The sequence below is a fragment of the Carassius auratus genome, chromosome 31 (genome assembly GCF_003368295.1).
Source record: "Carassius auratus strain Wakin chromosome 31, ASM336829v1, whole genome shotgun sequence".
Taxonomy (NCBI): Eukaryota; Metazoa; Chordata; class Actinopteri; order Cypriniformes; family Cyprinidae; genus Carassius; species Carassius auratus.
In genome coordinates this window covers 13748756-13769004 of record NC_039273.1, presented here as the reverse complement: position 1 = coordinate 13769004, position 20249 = coordinate 13748756, and the positions used below count along the sequence as shown (strand labels likewise).

General features: G+C 37.7%; 1 protein-coding gene across 8 annotated transcripts in view; it reads right to left on the bottom strand.

The window, feature by feature from the left end:
* LOC113050603 (ecotropic viral integration site 5 protein homolog) overlaps positions 1-20249 on the bottom strand; it is a 53517-nt gene that overhangs the window by 16745 nt on the left and 16523 nt on the right. For 5 of the 8 annotated variants that reach the window (XM_026213749.1, XM_026213741.1, XM_026213743.1 and 2 more), the window contains 14 exons: positions 11128-11317; positions 9561-9782; positions 9166-9240; positions 8919-9044; positions 8601-8744; positions 8335-8424; positions 6738-6835; positions 6581-6641; positions 3631-3684; positions 2648-2680; positions 2112-2258; positions 1386-1517; positions 582-722; positions 243-401 (listed from right to left, as the gene is read on the bottom strand). In XM_026213749.1, the coding sequence (XP_026069534.1) occupies positions 243-401; positions 582-722; positions 1386-1517; positions 2112-2258; positions 2648-2680; positions 3631-3684; positions 6581-6641; positions 6738-6835; positions 8335-8424; positions 8601-8744; positions 8919-9044; positions 9166-9240; positions 9561-9782; positions 11128-11317 (1672 nt within the window). Of the gene's footprint in view, positions 1-242; positions 402-581; positions 723-1385; positions 1518-2111; positions 2259-2647; positions 2681-3630; positions 3685-6580; positions 6642-6737; positions 6836-8334; positions 8425-8600; positions 8745-8918; positions 9045-9165; positions 9241-9560; positions 9783-11127; positions 11318-14278; positions 14435-20249 lie in introns of those variants that run through there. The other 3 variants (XM_026213747.1, XM_026213746.1, XM_026213748.1) reach the window with 3 other exon arrangements.

Below are 20249 nucleotides of genomic sequence, written 5' to 3'. Positions count from 1 at the left end.
GTCAGTGGCCAACAGTAAATGCTTCAAAACATTTGAGTCATTTTATGAAGAGTAATTTTGTTCTGTGGTAGTCAATTATTTTGGTAATATCAGATAACCCATCCTAAAAAAAATGTAGATGTATCCAGTCAAGTATCTTAAGTCTTGAACAAATAATGATTAATTAAAACAATCTGTATATATTAAAGAGTTAAAACAGCCTAGAACACTACTACAAAGATGAGCAAGCATGTGAATGAGACCTGGGTCTCCTGTTCCAGCATCCTCTGTCTGATTTCTCGGAGCTCAGCCTGTGCCTCTGCCTCTCTGAGCCTCACGCTCATCAGCTCATCTTGAAGCTCGCTCGCTGCATTCTTTCTCGGACTGTCTTTCCAGCGGCCCGCCGTGCGCGCAAGATGCCTCTGCACACAACACCAAAACACCTTACTCAAACATTTGTAAGTTAAACAGAAGCATGAAAACAGCACCTGGTGAAACTGCAATACAATACAGCTTACACACACACACACACACACACACACTATTACATACATTCTCAGATTGTGGATAAAACAGCTGTCTATTTGAGTTCAAGTATTCACCTGCCAGTGCTCCTCCAGGTCTCTGACCTGCTGTCTAAGCTCTTTGAGGCCTGTTAGAGCCTCTGCCTCCCTCAACTTTACACCAATCAGCTCCTCCTGAAGACGCACCACATTATTCTCATCTGGCAGGGATGCATTTCTCTAGAAATGGAAACAAATGTACACAAAAGAGTTTAGACACAATGTAAAACATAATGAAAAACATAATGCTTGTAAAACATAATGAACAGACAGCAGTTTTCCACAGTCAGGATGCTGGAGCTGGAATCATTCCATAGAAACAAAAGACAAAAGGCAGCTCTGACCCCAAACAAATAACTGCTAAGATATGTTCATGTCTGCACCAAGTAAAAGTCACTTAAAATCACTAAAGTGGTCTATAATGGAAACTCCTGATGCCATATCTTTAAGTTTATACCGTTGTTCCAAACTTTGAGGTCAGTGAGAATAAAAAAAAAGCCTCTTATGCTCATCAAGGCTGCATTTCATTAATCAAAAATACTGGAAAATGTATCAAATATTACATTAACTTAACTTTTCTATTTTGATATATTTTACAACAGATAAAATATATATATATATATATATATATACACACACACACACACTGAATTCAATTAAGGATGTTCTCAAAACTTGCAATATACATAATGAAAAATCTTTATTCATGAGCAGTTTATGTAGCTAAGTATCCTGTTTGAAGATCTTGACTGAACACTAACACGTGCACCAGCACCCCTACGGTGGAAAACCACAACCGCCGATGGCTATGTGAGCTTGAGGAAATTAATAAAGATCTTCCACCTTCTCCATGTCGAGAATCTTGTCCTGCATCTCTTTCAAAGCGCACTGAGACTCAGCCTCTTTAAGGCGGGCCTGGACCAGTTCCCTCTCGAGCTGCAGGATGAACTCCTCAGAGTAGCGTGGGTTCCCCTTCTAAATATAAATATATATATATAAAAAAAATAATTATTGTGTGACCAAAAATTCTGTCAATCATAAGTCGACCAGTCAGTGTTAGGAATGAATACTCATGCTCATTTCATCCTAGCTTCTCTCCACTAGTTTTACATTAAAACATAAATGAAAACTGAAACACAACATTATGTAAAACAGCACTTTCCCCATAGAAAATGATACATTATCTGCTTTTTTCTCTGTGGTGAGCATGTGCTCATTAATTATTGTTGAGCCATATTCTGCCCTTCGGGTTGAGAGTGTAGATTTTATTAAACAGATGGTGACACTCATATTTGACAAACTCTTACATATGCATAAGCCCCACTTGGCACTGTTGAGCATGTAAATGACCTCAGCTCTGCTGTTCTGATCTGCAGTCATGCATGTAAAGAGCATCATTACAAGAGCTGCCGTTCACAGCTCTGTGATCGCTGAGATTTTTTTTTTTTTTTTTTTTCTGAGAAATGAATCAAGTTAGGCTGCTACTGTTGATGTGTTTTCATACGGTTTCTGTGTTCGAAGAGCAGGCCTCTCATCCAGGAGGAGCCACCGTCTCTGAACAGTCCTTACCGCAAACGGCTGCTGCTGGAGCTGTCGGATGTTGTTTTGTGCTTGCTCCAGCAGTGCGCTGGTCTCCTCATTGTGTTGTTTGACCGTGGCCAGCTCCCGTTTGACCAGGTAGTTCTCCTCTGCCTCTTGGGCTCGTGTCACCTGACCCTGACGTGACCAATTATGGATGAGGGGTGAGCGGAGAATCGGAATAGGTGGAAATGGACGCATGGATGGAGAAAAATAATGCTGGCTCTCAAGCTCTGTCATGCTGTTAGCAGTTTTAGGCTTTCAATTTAGCACTAAAATCTGTTTCAACTATCAAAAGGGGGATTATTGTAGTATTCCACCAATTATCAGGACTGCAGCCCAAAGATAATAAGCACAGTGATGCCTTTTCCCTGAAGTTAGAAATCGCAGCATTTGCCTTATTTGACTCTTGATTGTGAGTAGGTGTGAGATATTGAAGCAAATCAAGGAAATGAAGCAAAGCTACAGATCGAACTGATAAAGAGGAAAGAAGAGTTCAGTGGTGTAGAGGAGAGTGAAAATTGTACCTGTATCAATCTATCTGCCAAAGAAGCACTTTCCTAAAAACAGAGAAAATCCATAAAGGAAAAAAGAAAATAGAAGAGAAATACCAAAGGACATTACAACACCGAACAAAATGAGACTGATTTGACAGAACAGTGTTCTTTTTCACACCCCTACATTAAAACATTGCAGAGACTTGGTTTTAGATGAAAATGTACAGCTTTGAAACAGTCATAGTGAGGGGGAACATGGTTTGAGCTTGGTTTTCGTGCTGTGGTTGTGAAATAAAGCAAGATTGTGACACCACAACAGGGTGAAAGTGTAAAAGGAGGCCAAGCAGAGGACAGTGTGAGCATCAGTAGTTTGAGAATACAACAGTAACTGGTGTCATTTCAAAGCCTGTGGATCTACCATATTTGTGTGACAAACGCGGCCATGGGTTACAATTGTGGAACTTCTGAAGGTGTTTGAGTTAGTATTTCATTTGAGTACAAAGGTTCCATGCGGGGAGGTGATGGAAGGTGAGTAGGTGAGTTTTTTTTTTTTTTTTTAACTGATCTGCACCATGGGCTTTCTTTTTCATGCATGACATAAGCAGAGCATAGTCCAACATGCACCACTGCAGGTTTGGGTTTTCACCCATGCTCAAACAGTTCTAGCTCAGAAGACAGCCTGTCAGATAACCACTTTGGCCTGAAATTAGTACATGTAGACAACCATATCATATCCATGTGTATACCCGATAGGGTGATTTTTATTTTTTTTGCACTACTTACCAGCCTCATAAAACACAAGACGTTTTCCAATGACATGCGAACAAGCCAGTTATGATACACCCAATGGGGTGTGTTCAAGCATTTGTTATTGGTGACACCAAGGAGATGTCAAAGAATAACTGACAACAAGGAGAGCCATGAACCAATTCAAGCAAATATGGGATGACATAATGGTGTATGGATGTGTTTGAATGATAAATGATATGCTTTGCATCTTATTTATAACTCACTTTCTCCAGAGTGTCTATTCGCTGCTTCAGGAGTCTGTTCTCTGTGCGCAGTCTCTGTAAAAGTGCGTCGACATGAATAATGTTAGGCTGCAGTACATATAATATACATATAATATTTCAAAGTACCAGATGCAATGAACTATATCTGCAATAATATTGTTTAGTTTGGGTTTTATTTCAGTTAATAGTATTTATTAAAATATTTACTACTTTAAAATGGATTGAGAAAAAGGGTTCTCAAAGTTAAGTAAATGTGTACAGGGGTCAATGGAAAACTACAGCAAATATGATTTCTCTGTTCCCATCTGCTTCAATAGGAAAATAAAATAATCCATACTATCCACAACTTACTAAAAAATGGAAGAAATATAGACAGATTGATTGAAAAATATTAAATTTGTAATACAATCACTGCAATGTTAACCAGATTTTTTGCAATTTAAAGGGGTCATATGATGCTTTCTCTTTGGAGTGTTACAAGCTCTTGCTGCATAAAGATCATCTTTAAAGTTGCAAAGACTAAAGTCTCCAATCCAAAGAGATGTTCTTTATCAAAGTTAAGACTCTGCCACGCCCTCTTAAAACGGCTCATTCATTCCACGTCATGTGGAAATAAGTGTGTAATGCCGCCCAAATGTTCACGCAAAGAAAGGCGGCATGGTTTCAGTAACTTTACCACAGTTAGAGTTAAATCAGCCATGTCCGATGCTGTGTGTATGTAGGCGAAAGAACTGTATTTGGCCTTCCGAAAGTAGATGCATTTACGAATCTTTAAGATTACTTCCAACAAAATAGCAATGGTTTATATGGACGACCGTTTCATGAACCTAGGAGGTAATTCTGACTTTGATTCAACAATCTGGTGCTTCTGAATCACCCACTGTATGTATGTTTTGTTATTGGTTTAAGTATTTTCTATTGAATGTTCAAATGCAGAGTTTTGCATGTCGTGTGCATGTGTGTGTGTGTGCACTTGTGATAGAGAGAGAGAGAGACATTGTGAGTCAGCTGTCTTAACCATCCGTGGCTTGTGTACTTCAAACCCATAAGAGCTTCATCACCGATGGTAAAACTTAGGACATTATTAGCTGTCTTTACATTTATTTTGAAAGATGAAGCTCGCGATTAGGGAAAGGGGTGTTACATTTCCGACGAGTGCTTGCGGAGTTCGGCCAATCACAATGCACTGGGTCAGTTGGCCAATCAGAGCAGACCGCGCTAGTCGGAAGGAGGGACTTTGTAGAAAATGACTGTGTGAGAGAGGCGGGCATAGAGGAACTACAATAATGTACAGTATTTGAAAAATAATGTGTTTTTTTGAACATTAAAGCATGTCAACATATTCTGTCACACCAAAAACACAAAATAATGAGCTTTAAAAAAAGCATCATATGACCCCCTTTAAAACCAAGAAGAGTGCTATAAATCCACATTAATAAAAAAAAAAAAACATATATACACGTACATACACACACACCTACAGGATTATTAGGAACACCTGTTCAATTTCTCAATGCAATTATCTATTCAACCAATCACATGGCAGTTGCTTCAATGCATTTAGTTGTGTGGTCCTGGTCACAACAATCTCCAAACTGAATGTCAGAGCGGGAAAGAAAAGTGATTTAAGCAATTTTGAGCGTGGCATGGTTGTTGGTGCCAGACGGGCCGGTCTGAGTATTTCACAATCTGCTCAGTTACTGGGATTTTCAAGCACAACCATTTCTAGGGTTTACAAAGAATGGTGTGAAAAGGGAAAAACATCCAGTATGCGGCAGTCCTGTGGGCGAAAATGCCTTCTTGATGCTAGAGGTCAGAGGAGAATGGGCTGACTGATTCAAGCTGATAGAAGAGCAACTTTGACTGAAACAACCACTCGTTACAACCGAGGTATGCAGCAAAGCATTTGTGAAGCCACAACACACACAACCTTGAGGCGGATGGGCTACAACAGAAGAAGACCCCACCACTCATCTCCACTACAAATAGGAAAAAGAGGCTACAATTTGCACAAGCTCACCAAAATTTGACTTTTGAAGACTGGAAAAATACTGCCTGGTCTGATGAGTCTCGATTTCAGTTGAGACATTCAGATGATAGAGTCAGAATTTGGCGTAAACAGAATGAAAACATGGATCCATCATGCCTTGTTACCACTTTGCAGGCTGCTGGTGGTGGTGTGATGGTGTGGGGGATGTTTTCCAATTGGCCATCGTTTAAATGCCACAGCCTACCTGAGCATCGTTTCTGACCATGTCCATCCCTTTATGACCACCATGTACCCATCCTCTGATGGTTACTTCCAGCAGGATAATGCACCAGGTCACAAAGCTCGAATCATTTCAAATTGGTTTCTTGAACATGACAATGAGTTCACTGTACTAAAATGGCCCTCACAGTTACCAGATCTCAACCCAACAGAGCTTTTTTGGGATGTGATGGAACGGGAGCTACTTGCCCTGGATGTGCATCCCACAAATCTCCATCAACTGCAAGATGCTATCCTATCAATATGGGCCAACATTTCTAAAGAATGCTTTCAGCACCTTGTTGAATCAATGCCACGTAGAATTAAAGCAGTTCTGAAGGTGAAAGGGGGTCAAACACAGTATTAGTATGGTGTTCCTAATAATCCTTTAGGTGAGTGTGTGTGTGTGTGTGTGTGTATATATATATATAAACTACATTTACAATGTGCATCAAAGTCTATGAACTATTGTTTATAGACTGTGTTTACTATGGTCCTGCATTATTGATAATATTTTCCTGTTTAACACTGTAAAGCTGCATTGAAACAATCTATAAGGTATAATAAAGTGTAAATTAAAGGTGACTTGAACAATGTCCATAAGTGCGTACAAATATGAATAACAATACAAAGAAGAGTGGCAAAAAAATTTCTGAAAGCTATCATTTAACAAAATGCACTTAGGAGTGGGATGTCTGTCACCTTGATCTCCACCTGTTCCTCCATCTCCTTGGTTTTGATTGTAGTGTACTCCTTTTCCAATCTGCCAAGGCATTAAGAAACAGTTCAGCAATCATCAATGTCCAAAAACATACTTAAAAAATTGAAATAAAAATCACGTTACATCATTTACACTCACTTTTTCATTTTCTTCGCATTGTACTTGACTTGATAAGCAGCCTGGATGACTTTGTCTGGTCCACTTTCCAGCTGGTGTGGGATCACCCTCTGAAAGTGCTGAAGAGGGAAAATATCAAAACTATAATATTAATGTTTAATAATTATAATAACTATTATTATTGTAATTACTATTATTATATACACTACTATTTATACCTGTGTTGGCAAAGCTGAATTTATAGCAAGTATTGAGCACATTTACATGCACGTTCTTAAGCCGATTATGCTTATAAAGATAGAAATGTAAATGCGGTAACCCGTTTTATTTTATTGAAGTTAGCTCATAAACCGCACAAGCATAAACCGGTCGACACAGGTTGTTTTTTGCCTCTTACCCCAATTTTGTGTGCCATGTAACCGCAATAACCCCCTTTCTGTCGGCTTGTTGAAGTGTGCATGTGTGATACGCAACAGGAACGCATCGCTAGTGCAGATTTAAGCACGTCTAGACCGAGCAAAAGTTTTGCAGTAAAGAAAGAATGGAATGGAAATGCATCACAAAAGCAGACTCTTTCATGACTCAGAAAATGATAAGTGTTCTCATCTCGTGCAGCAGAAGTAGAAGTGGTTTCATGCATTTATAACTGCATGAGAGGATAATATGAGCTGTAAATTTCACACTGACATGTTGCAAACATTACCATCACAACTGATAAACATCTGGAATACTCTGAGTCAGATCCGCAAATGGTTATACTTTGATGTCCCTAAAGGGAAATAACCTGATTTATTAATAAAGTATGTAAACCGGGGAAACCTGGTTATTTGAATAAGCTTATATTTGTGAGTTATCAGCTTACTGGTGTGCATATAAACGTGCTCATTATTCCAGTCTTCACTGGCACATTATCCTACAGAATCCATTCTAATATGCTGATTTGGCACTCAAGAAACATTTTTTAGTTTCTATTATTAATGTTGAAAATGGTTTGCAAAATATTTTTTGTGGAACCCATGATACACTGCCATTCAAAAGTTTGCAGTAAGCAAAAGGTTTTTTAAAAAATTTAAAAAAAAATAATTATTTTATTGAGATTATTTGATTTTTCTATGCATCAAAAATCCTGAAAAGATGTATCAAGGGTTCCACAAAAAAACAATGAATAATCAAAAGTTTTGATTTACCTTGAAAGAAAAAGAAAATACATTTTAATACGGATTAAAACAGAAAACAGTTATTTTACATTGTATTAATATTTCACAGTAACACTGTTTTTACTTTAATCAAATAAATAAATATGGGCTTAAGCGAGCATTTTATTTAAAAAGAAATATAAAATATTTACAAACAATAAATGTTTTAATATTTGAAACAGGTTTTCAGTTATCTGCAAACCAAAGGTTACACAAACAAATTTAAAGAACCATTGTATTTTACTTAAAAAAAAAAAAAAGAAGAAAAAAAAATTCATTTGTGTACCACTTACTGATAAAAGCCCTAGACTCTAATTGTGGTGTGGTAGCTTCAAGAGAGACAATTATCAGTTAGCATAGCAGCTATAATTAAGATAAATGTAAGTTTATCCTTGAGAATAAAATGTTAATAAACACTCCACCTGCAACATTCCCTCCATGTCCAACTGCATGAGCTCAGTCTGATTCATCTGCAGGATGGCCATCCCCACACGAAACACAATCTCTAAACCCTGTAAGGACACCTACTGGTGAAAACTCATGATCTGAAAATATTTGCAGCAGCATTAAGGAGCCAACAGAGGGCGATAGCAGACCACTGAAATCCACCAGTGTGTTGTGTTCTCAAATGAGCTTAGCATGCAAAACACATGAGAGGTAGAGAGAGTGACAACCATTAAAGTCTTACCTCACACATGAATATATCAAAGATCCTGGTGGCGACAGGAAGAGGAAAAGAGGTAAGAAAGATGGTGAGGAACCAAGATGACGCATACATAGAGGTGTGGAAACTCTGGGCCTGGAAGTGCACATGGAGCTCTGGGAGCTGCTCCTGCAAGGAGAAACCCAAAGAGATTATAACATCACCAAGATAAAGCAATAACTATCCATGATTCATAAATCATTTTAATTTAATTCAGCATGCAATGGATATAAACAGTAAGCTAAGCTTGATTTATTTTTTGAGGAACAAATTAAAAACTGATTTCAGCAGACAGTCACTGACCTGAATCATACATTCAAACTGATACATGCAGAGGCCAAGTTCAGCCATACTGGGTTTAAAGAGCTCTCTCAGCCTGTAATCCTGCATCAGTTTCACAAACACACAGAAAGCCTCTTCTTCTGGCATCTGCGAGAAAGCAACAATTATAAATCACACTATCACAGAATGTAAAATAGTAATAATAACGATGCTATTATTTAAAAAGTGATTTATAGGTACATTTTCTTTTTTTTGCATGTGATAATACCTGCATTAGAAGAAGGCCGACAATGAAAGCACTTCCCTGACAGTAGCCCACCTCTCGATCAACCAGAGAATAAGCCTGTAAACACAAGTTATAGTTATAAAATCATTGCAGAGTTAAGAGCAGAACTAGATCTGTTATTCCCACATACTACTCAAATAAAATAAAAATAAAAACTCCAGTGACCTTTAGGTTTTTTCCTGGTGTAAACCATTTTTAAATGACATTAAAAAAAAACTGATGTCAGGTGGTGTACAGGTTAAAGATTTCTTTAGGTTTATATTCTGCATGAACTGCACCTATAACTAACTATGAACCAACTACTTTGTCTTAGTTCAAAGAGATTTTTCTGATATTAATTATACTGTTGCCATAAATAAAAGTACCTAATAACCTACCTTCATAACATTAAAGAGCACCTCCTGACCCAGACTGTCCTCCTTAAAGAACTCGTGCTCGGGGTAGGTACGAGCGATGTCCCTGCGGATGAGTTTTTCACAAGGCGAGGTCATCTTCAGCAGCTCAGAATACTGCTCCTTTATGGTTAGAGTCTGGGCATTGCACAACAGCTGCCACACTATTGCTCGGAAGTGATGTGGAATGCCTTTCCTAACCAGTTCCTAAGAAGAAAACAACAACAACAACAACAAACCACTGATTTAAATATTAACACAAGGTCAGGACATGACATATTCTAACTTAAGAACCAGTACATACGCTGCCAAATCTAGAGGGCTGTGTAAGATACCAGTTTATTTGAAGCATTTACACATTAAAATAACTCAAGGTTCCAAGGTTGTCAGCATTCTGATGTTCTCCTAAGGGATTAGTTGGTACTTCAGACAGGATAAGACAATTTTATGCTGCTAAATATAACCTTGTCAGAGATTTCTACAGCAGAGCTCTGGTTTTGTAACCATGTTGGACCCGATTAAGCGGTTTCTTGTGCTCATCTACACAGAAGATTGTCTCAGACGGCTGATTTGTACAGCTGGTCGTTCCTGTGAGGGTCTGAGATGAGAGTCCACCTAAACGGTCAGCACGGAGATTCTTCAAAAGCACTCTGGGGGTGTGCTAGAGATGTGTCTTTGTTAGAATACCAGGTTGTACTAAAGACTTCTGTTGCTGCTTTACTAGAAGAGCCTGAGATCCTCCTCTTTGGCTTCTAAGAGGTCATACATTAAACACAAACTACATTTACTTTGTCTCACTGTGTTCAATATGTTTTGTGGCAAAGTGACAACTCTGAAATTTGTTTAAGAGGATTATATCATTGTCTTTTCCACTGTTGCCTTGGAAATGTTATTGTGAGAGCGGGATATGTAAAACACTTCAGAAGTATTATTTTAGGAGAATATATATATATATATATATATGTTTGTGTGTGTGTGAATTTTTATTTTCAAACATATTTCAGCTGAAGGTGCTTCATACCCAGGAACAAACAATATATGCTAGGTTCATATGAAGCTTAGAAACTATTTACCATCACACACACACACAAAAAAACTCTTATTTTGCATAACAAATTCTGAATATTCTTTATTCAAATATATCATTACAATTGCATTAGAAATGCTATTTGATATCGAACTTTACAGTTAATACAATCCTTTCTCTCTCAGTTTCCTCAGACAGCAATGGCACTGCACATGTACCATTTTCTTTATTTAGGAACACAGTAGCACTACCAGTATATCACTCACATATATAAATTGGGTAGTATGTTTTATGACCTTCTTTGTAATGCGTTTCACGACCTTATAACAGCAATAAATCTGTTTAGCTGTGCGCTTGTGCACTATATTTGGAGTTGCTCCAGCTTTGCTCTATAATGTCAATAAAATGTTTATTTATTGTGTACTGTTGTGATTAAATAAAAGAATGATATGTGTTCATTAATATGTGACATGCATGTAATTTGCCCACAGTGCTTGTATACAATGTATAATCTATCGGGCTTACCTTCAGTTGCTTTTCCTTCTTCTTCCGCACATCTTCCCACTCATTGACGATGCGTCCCCACAGGATCCACGTATCCTCCTCCAAATGTGACAAGTTGGAGGAGGCTGATGAACTAGACACCAGTGAGGAGCCACTGTTCCTTCGAGAGCCATTCACAGAACGTAAAGACTTACTGTCCGTCTCCAACAGCCTGGAAAGACAACCATGGCAGAGAACAGTCATTTCAGAAGTAAATGCTGTTGCAAATCCATTTTAGAATATTATTTGTATTATTCTGTTTTTAACTAATGTTAAAGTGTTGTACAATGTGAAGTGGTGCCAGAATTCTTATATTATTGCGAAAGATTTTTCACATGGTTATTTAATATATAAACAGTTTTTGTTTTTTTTTGCGACGTACTGTGATATGATATTGTAATGCCACCCACTCTAAAAGGAATATTAATAGAGTTTAAAGGTAGAAGCTGTGTTTCCTGAAAGGAAGTTTTGGTGTACAGATGGAGCAGCGATAAGAGAAGCCATCGCATTAAGAAACACAATAACAGTAACACAACTTGTCAGCTTTTCATCCAGTTTCAAAGAAGTTGATTATCAGTGAACTGAATGGCAAAGCGGTTTTTGGGGCAGAATGAGGGCATGATGCCAGCAAACAGAAAAGAGACTTCCATCCATTCTATGGAGAAACATTAGTAATATCCCTGCTGGCAAACCTAGCGCATTGACATTTTTATGTTGACATTATTGTATTTTGGGCAGCATTAGCAGTTATCTATGGCTAAACTGGCCCCAGCACTCCTTTTTACCTGATGTGAAAAAACACGGGGTGGCATGTTTGTTCCAGACATTAATACAGTTCTAAACAACATAATTCAGAGCAGAGTATTAGAGTGAAGTTATTTCAGGCTTTAAAGTCAAGTATTTAGAATTAACTGAATGTTATGAAACCGGGGATGCTTGCCAAATTAGTGTGCTAGCTTGGGAATGCTGGCAGACAGCTATAAATGGAAAAGCCCAATTAAGACTCCCCAGCATATCTTATGCAAAGGTTGTAGAACAGGAAAAAAGTATATAAATACTTTGTAGAATAGGAGAAAGAAAAAAAACACACACACATTAAAGCCAAGGCTAACTGCATTAGCATGAACAACGGAAATACAGCATGAGGAAACAGACTAAATCTTTCTTCCAGCTAAATATAAAACTCTCCAAAACAATGATGTTAAATCTTTATTACGGTTTTTAAAAAACTGTCCCTTTCTGAGTGTGAGCGACAGTGTGGTGGCGCTATCGTTGTGAAAACAGGCAGACAATGCTTGTGAGTAAGCTCAACATTTAAGAGCTGACAGCACAGACACAAAGCCATGGAAACCTGATCTCGGAAAAAGAGAGGGGCCCCGGTTCTCTAAAGGCAGCACTAGGTGACGTCATGGCCAAGGCTCTGAGGCTGGATCCAGTTACAGCCGCTTTTGGGTCATGCTAGGGGGGGGCCACGGTTGTTAGGGCTGAAAGGCAGTGAGAACGAGTCATGGGGTTCACAGCTGAGGGGTGGTGATGCTGAATGAGTTACTGGTGATAGGTGGGCAGAAAGGAAAAAACAGAGACTGTCCTGCTGGGACATTTTCATTCTCTGTTTTTCTCAGACCACTGGAATTAAGTCCTTTAAAAAGTATATTTTCAACACTATTTTTGTTAGAAGCACACTGTAAACTGCATTCTAAACAACTTAAAAGTCACTTTAAATTCCAGTCACAAATTGCAATGGGATACACGAGATTTCAACTGGTTGTGGTTGTCACCATAAAACTCTTGCAGCATTCAACTCTGAATAATAATTCTATCAAAGCATTAGTCTAGGGGTCTTCAAATTAGGTCCTGGAGGGTCGGTGTCCTGCAGAGTTTAGCTCCAACTTGCCTCAACACACCTGCCTGGAAGTTTCTAGTATGCCTATTAAGACATTAATTAGCTGGTTCTGGTGTGTTTAATTAGAGACCCCTGCATTAGACAAACAACATGAGGCTAAATCTCTCCTTCACTTGGTCGAGATTAAAAGATTATTAGTAACGGAAAGGAAACTTTAAAGAGCTTCATTATAAAAGCATAGTTCAAACACACACACACAGTCATAATTTACTCACCTTAATAATGTTCCAAATTTCCTAACTTATTTTGGTAACTTATTGTGTGAACTGAGAACATTTTCTAAATATTTTCTTTTATTTTCCACAGTCAGCCATACAAGGTATGGAAAAATGTGAGTGAATTATTTTCCTTTTTCACAGAATTTTCATTTTTGGGTGAACTTTCCCTTGAAATGTAACAAAACCTTTTGACAACTTCCTTCTCCTTTAGCCAGAAACACACAGAGCCGAGGTACTAGTGATGACGAAAGCAGGCTACGTTGGCAGTGTCTGGGTCCAAAGTTGCCCTGACACACCAAGCCGATGTGTGTTCCAGGCTTTTGGGGCAAGGCAGAGCTTTCCTCTGGCATTGGGCACAAATGGCAAAGCCCGGTAAGGATGCAAAATCCAGAAACAGTAAAATCTCTGCTGGTGGAAATTTATGAAAACATTTTTATTCTGTTTAATCTTATCTAATTTGCCAAATAATGTTAATGTTCTGAAGCCTTCAGCGTTTCTATATTTATTAAAGTAGTACAGTAAAGAGGGAACGGAAAAAGTTAACACCAAACATTTGCAAATACAGCCATTCACAAGCAATCTACAGATGTCCATTAACTATATTAAGCAAAAAAAAACAAAAAAAAAACTAACATTAAATAAAATAGATGATGTACTGTAGGCTTAACCTATCTGATGAATTTAGTAAGCATTAGGATAATTTGCATTGCAAATGTTGCTTCTGTGTTAATGATTCACTGCTGGTTAAAGTGCAGAGTGGATTCTTGTACAGGAAACAAACACTGCATTTTCCTCCACAACAATTACTTTACTTCGTAAAAGCAGATAGAAAGCCAAGTATTTGTTCTACAACGGAATGAAAAAGCAAGCACAAACAGAAAACAAGACCATGGTAGCGTAAAAGACAGCATTAAGAAAAAACGGGTAACCAGCTGTAAATCACAGCTCCACTGAATCTTGCTGCGTTGTGCGATAGAGAACTGATCAAAGGTATTACTGTGTAGCTGCTCACCACGGGAAGCTCATTCTGCAATCCACATGTCTTTCCTTGGATTCCTCCATATAATCCCAAATGTGTGTGTGAGAACTTAAACAACCTGATACTCTCTCACACTCTCTTGCGGTCTCAGTCTCACCCCACTCTCTCTCGCTCTCGCTCTAAACCCACATAAACACACACACAAACAATGCTTATCTTAAGTGCAAAGGCCTTCAACCTGTGCAGCAGCAGGAAAGCTAAATTCCACTGGAGTTCAAAATCTGTGGGGGGTGAACCACTGACGTTTATTGATGTCATGACATGGATTGTCTGACCACATACACTACAATTCAAAAGTCAAAAATCTGTTTAAATGTAAAAAATGTACAAGATGTAAACAATAAATAAAATAAATCCTGTTTTTTTCTCTCTCTCATATATATGTAGACACACACACACACATTTACTATTTAAAGAATATTGGGGAAAAAAAATGTATGATGTTTCCACAAATGACTGACTTTATTGTATTTTTGATCAAATAAATGCAACCTTGGTGAGGATAAGAGACATAATTAAACTTTTTAATGCTAGTGTAAAGTAGGGCTGTGTTTCAGCTACCTCACAAATATTATAATTTATGTTGCAATCCAATACATAACACTGTAACTGAACTGTGTTGGAGAATCTGCCATAAATGTGATCCTGGACCGCAAAACCATAAGGGTCATAAGGGTCAATTTTTCCCAAGGGTCAAATAAGCTTTCCATTGAGGTGTGGTTTGTTAGGAAAGGACAATATTTGGTCGAGATACAACTATTTGAAAATCTGGAATCTGAGGCTGCAGAAAAATCTAAACACTGAGAAAATCACGTTTAAAGTTGTCCGACTTAAGTTCTTAGCAATGCATATTACTGATCAAAAATTAAATAAAAAAATTAATATGTTTACAGTAGGACATTTAGAAAATACCTTCATGGAACATGATCTTTACTTAATTTTTGGCTTTAAGAAAAATAGCCTACATTTTGACCATACAATGTATTTTTGGCTATTGCTACAAATATACCCCAGCGAATTCAGACTGATTTTGTGGTCCAGGGTCACATATGGAGATAGAGAGTCTCAGTTCATCAGTGAGACACAAGTGAATCTGGAATATCAGTCTCTCATGGTGTTAGCAATTTAGTTATTTTGAGCACCGCGTCTTAGAAATGGCTGTGTGTATCTTTATGGAGGAATGTCAGTTTGGATGAGCTGCTGCTTCTTTATTAACTAAACCATAGGAAATATGAAAAAACAAATCAATGAATAAAAATATGGAGAAGTATCAATGTAACACTGTATGAAAATTCATTACAATATATACATATCTGATAATATTGGCACAGCCCTAACTTAAAGTCAGTGGTATCTGAGATCCGGTTTCTACAGTGGCAAGAAAAGCCCATATGGCCACATGTGAAGAATCAGAGCTCCAAACACTCCACAGACTCTCTGAGCAGCTGCCCTACTTTCCATGCTGCAGAAAGAACTCTGTGGGTGTTGCATTCGCCCAAGCGGATCACTCTGATTCCGTTCTAATACTGAAACCAGCCTGTGATACCAGAAACAGCAAGATGAAAGCAAGCATTTGGTCTCCACCCTACTCAATTATTAATGAGGAACAGGGTGGGGCTTTGTTCTGCCGACACTAATTCAAATAGCTGTTCACATAAGGTCAACGTACCTATTAATGCTTTAAAACAGCCAGGAAATCAGTTGCAGATGCTGATACGGCCACCATTTCTTCGTATGTGAAACCAGGAAGGAAAAGGATTTTATTACATGTCTCCTTCCTGGTTTCTAAAGTGTAATCATGAATATTTTATATGAAAGAGTTGGTACTAAATTGTGTATCCTTAACAAAAAAAAGAAAAATAGTTAGGCTTATATTTTTAACAACATTTTTAAGTTTTGATATAAATTAATAAATTAATATTGTAATTCAGCAAGGACACATTCAATTGGTCTTTAACAAGAAAAGGATAGTTCATCCAAAAATGAAAATTACCCTATGTTTTACTCACCCTCAAGACCAGTGGTCGACCAATGTGTGTTTTTGACAGCCAATGCCAATATCTTTGGGGCAGATAGCTGATATAATTTATTATTATTATTACTATATAAGAAATTTTACACCATTTGACAATGGAATAAAAATAAGTGTGTAAAAGAATCATATTTATACTTTAGATGACAGTATTATCCACAAATAAATAAATAAATATTGAACACCTCGAACACATCGGCCAAGCAGAAAAACTTTTTGCTCGATGCCGATGTATGAAAAATGTAAAATATCGGCCGATTAATCGGCCTTGGCGATATATCGGTCTACCACTACTCAAGACTTTTTTCTTTCATGCGAATACAATCAGACTTATTAAAAAATGTCCTGGCTCTTCCAAGCTTTATAATGGCAGTGAATGGTGGTCCAGGTTTTGAAGCAAAATAAAGTACATCCATCCATCATAAAAATGTTCTTCACAAGGCCAAGGAGGTTGAATAAAAGCCTTCTGAAGCGAAGCAATGAGTTTGTATGAGAAAAAATATCCATATTTAAAACTTTATAAACTGTAATATCTAGCTTTCGCTAACTGACGTTTGCACTTTTAAGAGAGAGTGGCATTCCAGCAGATGATATAGGATGTATGTGTAATTATTGATATAAGCCAAGAGGAGACTAGTAGGGATCCACCGAAATGAAAATTCTTGGCCAAAGCCGAACAAAAGGAAACACTGGGCCGAAGGCCGAATACCGAACACTGTTTTTCAAAAAAGGCTTTTTTTGCCCACCACTACATAAATTAAATATAGGCAAAATTACCTTTTTAATCTTTTGTCCTTGTATTTAAAAAAAAAAAAAAATCAATTATAAAACAACAATTTAAAAATATGCATTTACTTAACACTGAAATTTTTTTTACATTCTAGCAGATATTATACCAACAAAACACAATTTAAATTGAAATTAATAAGTTAGTAAAATAATATTGTTTGGCCATTTTTGAGACTTGAGTAAGGCAGGTAATTTTTACTGTACAAATAAAGGCAGCGTTGCTGAGCACAAGAGACTTTTAAAATATTAGATTATATTACAGATCCCAATTTGAATAATATGTGTGAATGTTATAATAAATGTATTAATAGAGCTGTCGTAGGGAAATTATTATTATCATTATCATTATTACTATCATTTACTTTTTTATTTTATTTTACACAACAACAGTACAATTACAATACTATGATTTATGAATGTTGATGGAGTTGTTTCTTTTTCTCTGCTTTTATTTTGGCAAAAACCCGCAGGAAGATCTCAGTGCTTCTTTTTGTTGACAACAGCATGCAGATTTATAAATGATTCTCATTACGACTTTGGGAAGAAGTCTGTCGCACATATCACATTGTCACATGCCAATGTGTTATGTCACATAACTAAAAAAATGTTACTGAGCAACTGACGACTAACAGTTTCAGTGCAGATTTTCCTCATGCTTTGGACTCTGAACCTTAGCGCCACAAGCTCGAAATGACACTCTCTCATGAATGCGCATATGACAATTAGCGGAAGCTAGAATTTTAAATATTAGTATTTCCCCCCAGAGCTCCGTGGAACACTTTTTATGGTGGATGGATGCACTATTCCTCCTAAAATCTTGACCACCATTCACTACCATTATAAAGCTTAGAAGTTTTTTTTTTATATATATTTTTTTTTTGTCATACACCTAGGATGGCTTTAGGGTGAGTAAATCATGGGGTAATTTTAATTTCCGGTTGACCTATCCCTTTAAAACAAAAGAGTTCTATTTCAAATACACGTTGTTTTAAAATTTCTATTTAAATAATCCTGGAAAGAAACATCAATTTTAACAAAAATATTAAGCAGTTAGACATCGTTAATGACAAGAAATGTATATTTAATCACCAAACTGGAATTCGAATGACTACTGAAGGATCATGTGACATTGAGGAATTGAGGAATCTAATCGCTGCAGAAAATTCAGCTTTACCACCACAGAAATAAATTACACTTTAAATTATTTTAACATAGGACAGTTACTTTACATTCTAATAATATTGTGTGTACTATATTTATGTTTTACTATATGAAAATACAGGCTTGGTGAGCAAGAGACTTCTGTCAAAAATATTACAAAATGTAACCAACCCCAAACCTTTGAAAAATAGAGTAAAAGGAGGAATGGGATCAGGACTCAAACCAGTGTCATTCAACATGAACAATTTGGAGCAAAATCACCAACGACATTTCCTACAACTATGCGTGAGCAACTCATGTGAACAAGTGAAGACGTGGTAGATTACAGGAGAACTGAAACTGATAGACAGACAACTCCAAAGACCCTGATCTCTTGCTGGTTCTATATTTGTAAAAGTACTGTGCCATCACTTGTCTGAGAACACAAAACAGCTACCCCAGCAAAAGGCTTCACTGTGTTAACATCATGTCAGTTTTTACTAGAGAGCAGGCTAAACTCGGACCACACCAGAAGAGAAGCTGGACAAGACTAGGGCTACAATAACTAATCAGTAAAATCGTTTGCGTCTGCCTTCTGTGCATGGAAAACGTCTACCAGACATTCCTCATTCCTGCAGATGAAACAGAGTGAGCTGTTGCAGGAAAGATGCGTGATCCATGCCGCCCGAAACATGAGAATGCTTTATTTTAAATTTTAAGCTAATGTGTAATGTTTAACCCGACTTGTCCTGTCAGGCACTTTGACAGATGCATGTGCCGTTTAATGTGTGTGAGATGTTTCATCAGCACATTATCTGCATTTTACGGTAATGTCTTTTTTGTAAATGTTACACATTCAAGTGAATGTTTCTATTTTGCATGAAAACTTGTCCTTACAGTCTGCGTTTAACTTCAGACTTCACTGAACGAGCGCCAGCGCACAATGCGCATCAAACAGACAGAACACAGTAAAGAGGGAGAAAATTCATATTCAGAGCAATAGCAGTGGGTCTGCAACAGAGCAGAAGATACCATTACCACACCATGTCTATTGCTGTGCTGCAACTGAATTAAAGGTGCTTTCACATCTCTAGTTCGATTCATTTGGTCCGAACCAAGGGCAAACAATTATACATTGTAGCATTTTTCAGCTTTTTTGGTTCCTTTTCACACAACACTGATTGCTTTGGTCCGTACCAGTTGAAACGAACCAAAATGCAGTCACATGACAACATCCACATCACTCATTGGCCATGACGTATTTCCTAAACTGCTTTTCGATTGGTCAGGATTTACATGTGGGAATATTCTAACATAAGAGGAAAAGCCAGCAAACAACACGGAGACAACACAACTATGGAGAGACGACTGCGTGGGCTGGTTTTGTCCCTGGCCATAATCTATTACATTGTTTGTATACACCACAATATGCAAAAAATACATTTCTATAATGAAGCACGGATGCGGTTTGAAAACAACGTTCTAATGCACTGCAAACGGCGAGCGGGCATCGCTCGTAGCTTCAAGCGGAGGTGTGCATTAATTCTTCTTAACTCTGACATATTCATGGTCATCTGACCAAATTTCTATGAGGCTCCGCACCTCCTCACTACTCCAAGTTTGTCCATGAGCTGCCTTGCTAAAGTGCAAACTGTCAACAAACACTTCCTCATCCCATAATGCACAGCACAGCTTACTACGGCAGCTGGTTTAGTCCAAAAAAGATCAGTACTTTTTGAAATTGGGTCTGTTCGAGTTCAGATCACATTCTCACCACAAACGAACCGCTCCAGAGTTCGTTTGGAAGCGTACCGAGACCACCTCTTCAAGCAGGTCTCGGTACGCTTGTTTGGTCCGCTTTTGGTGCGCACCCGAGTGCGATGGCTGCTTTCTCACCTGCCCAAACGAACAGCACCAAAGGGGGAAATGAACTCTGGTACGATTCAACCGAACTAAATGAGGCAGGTCTGAAAGCACCCTAAA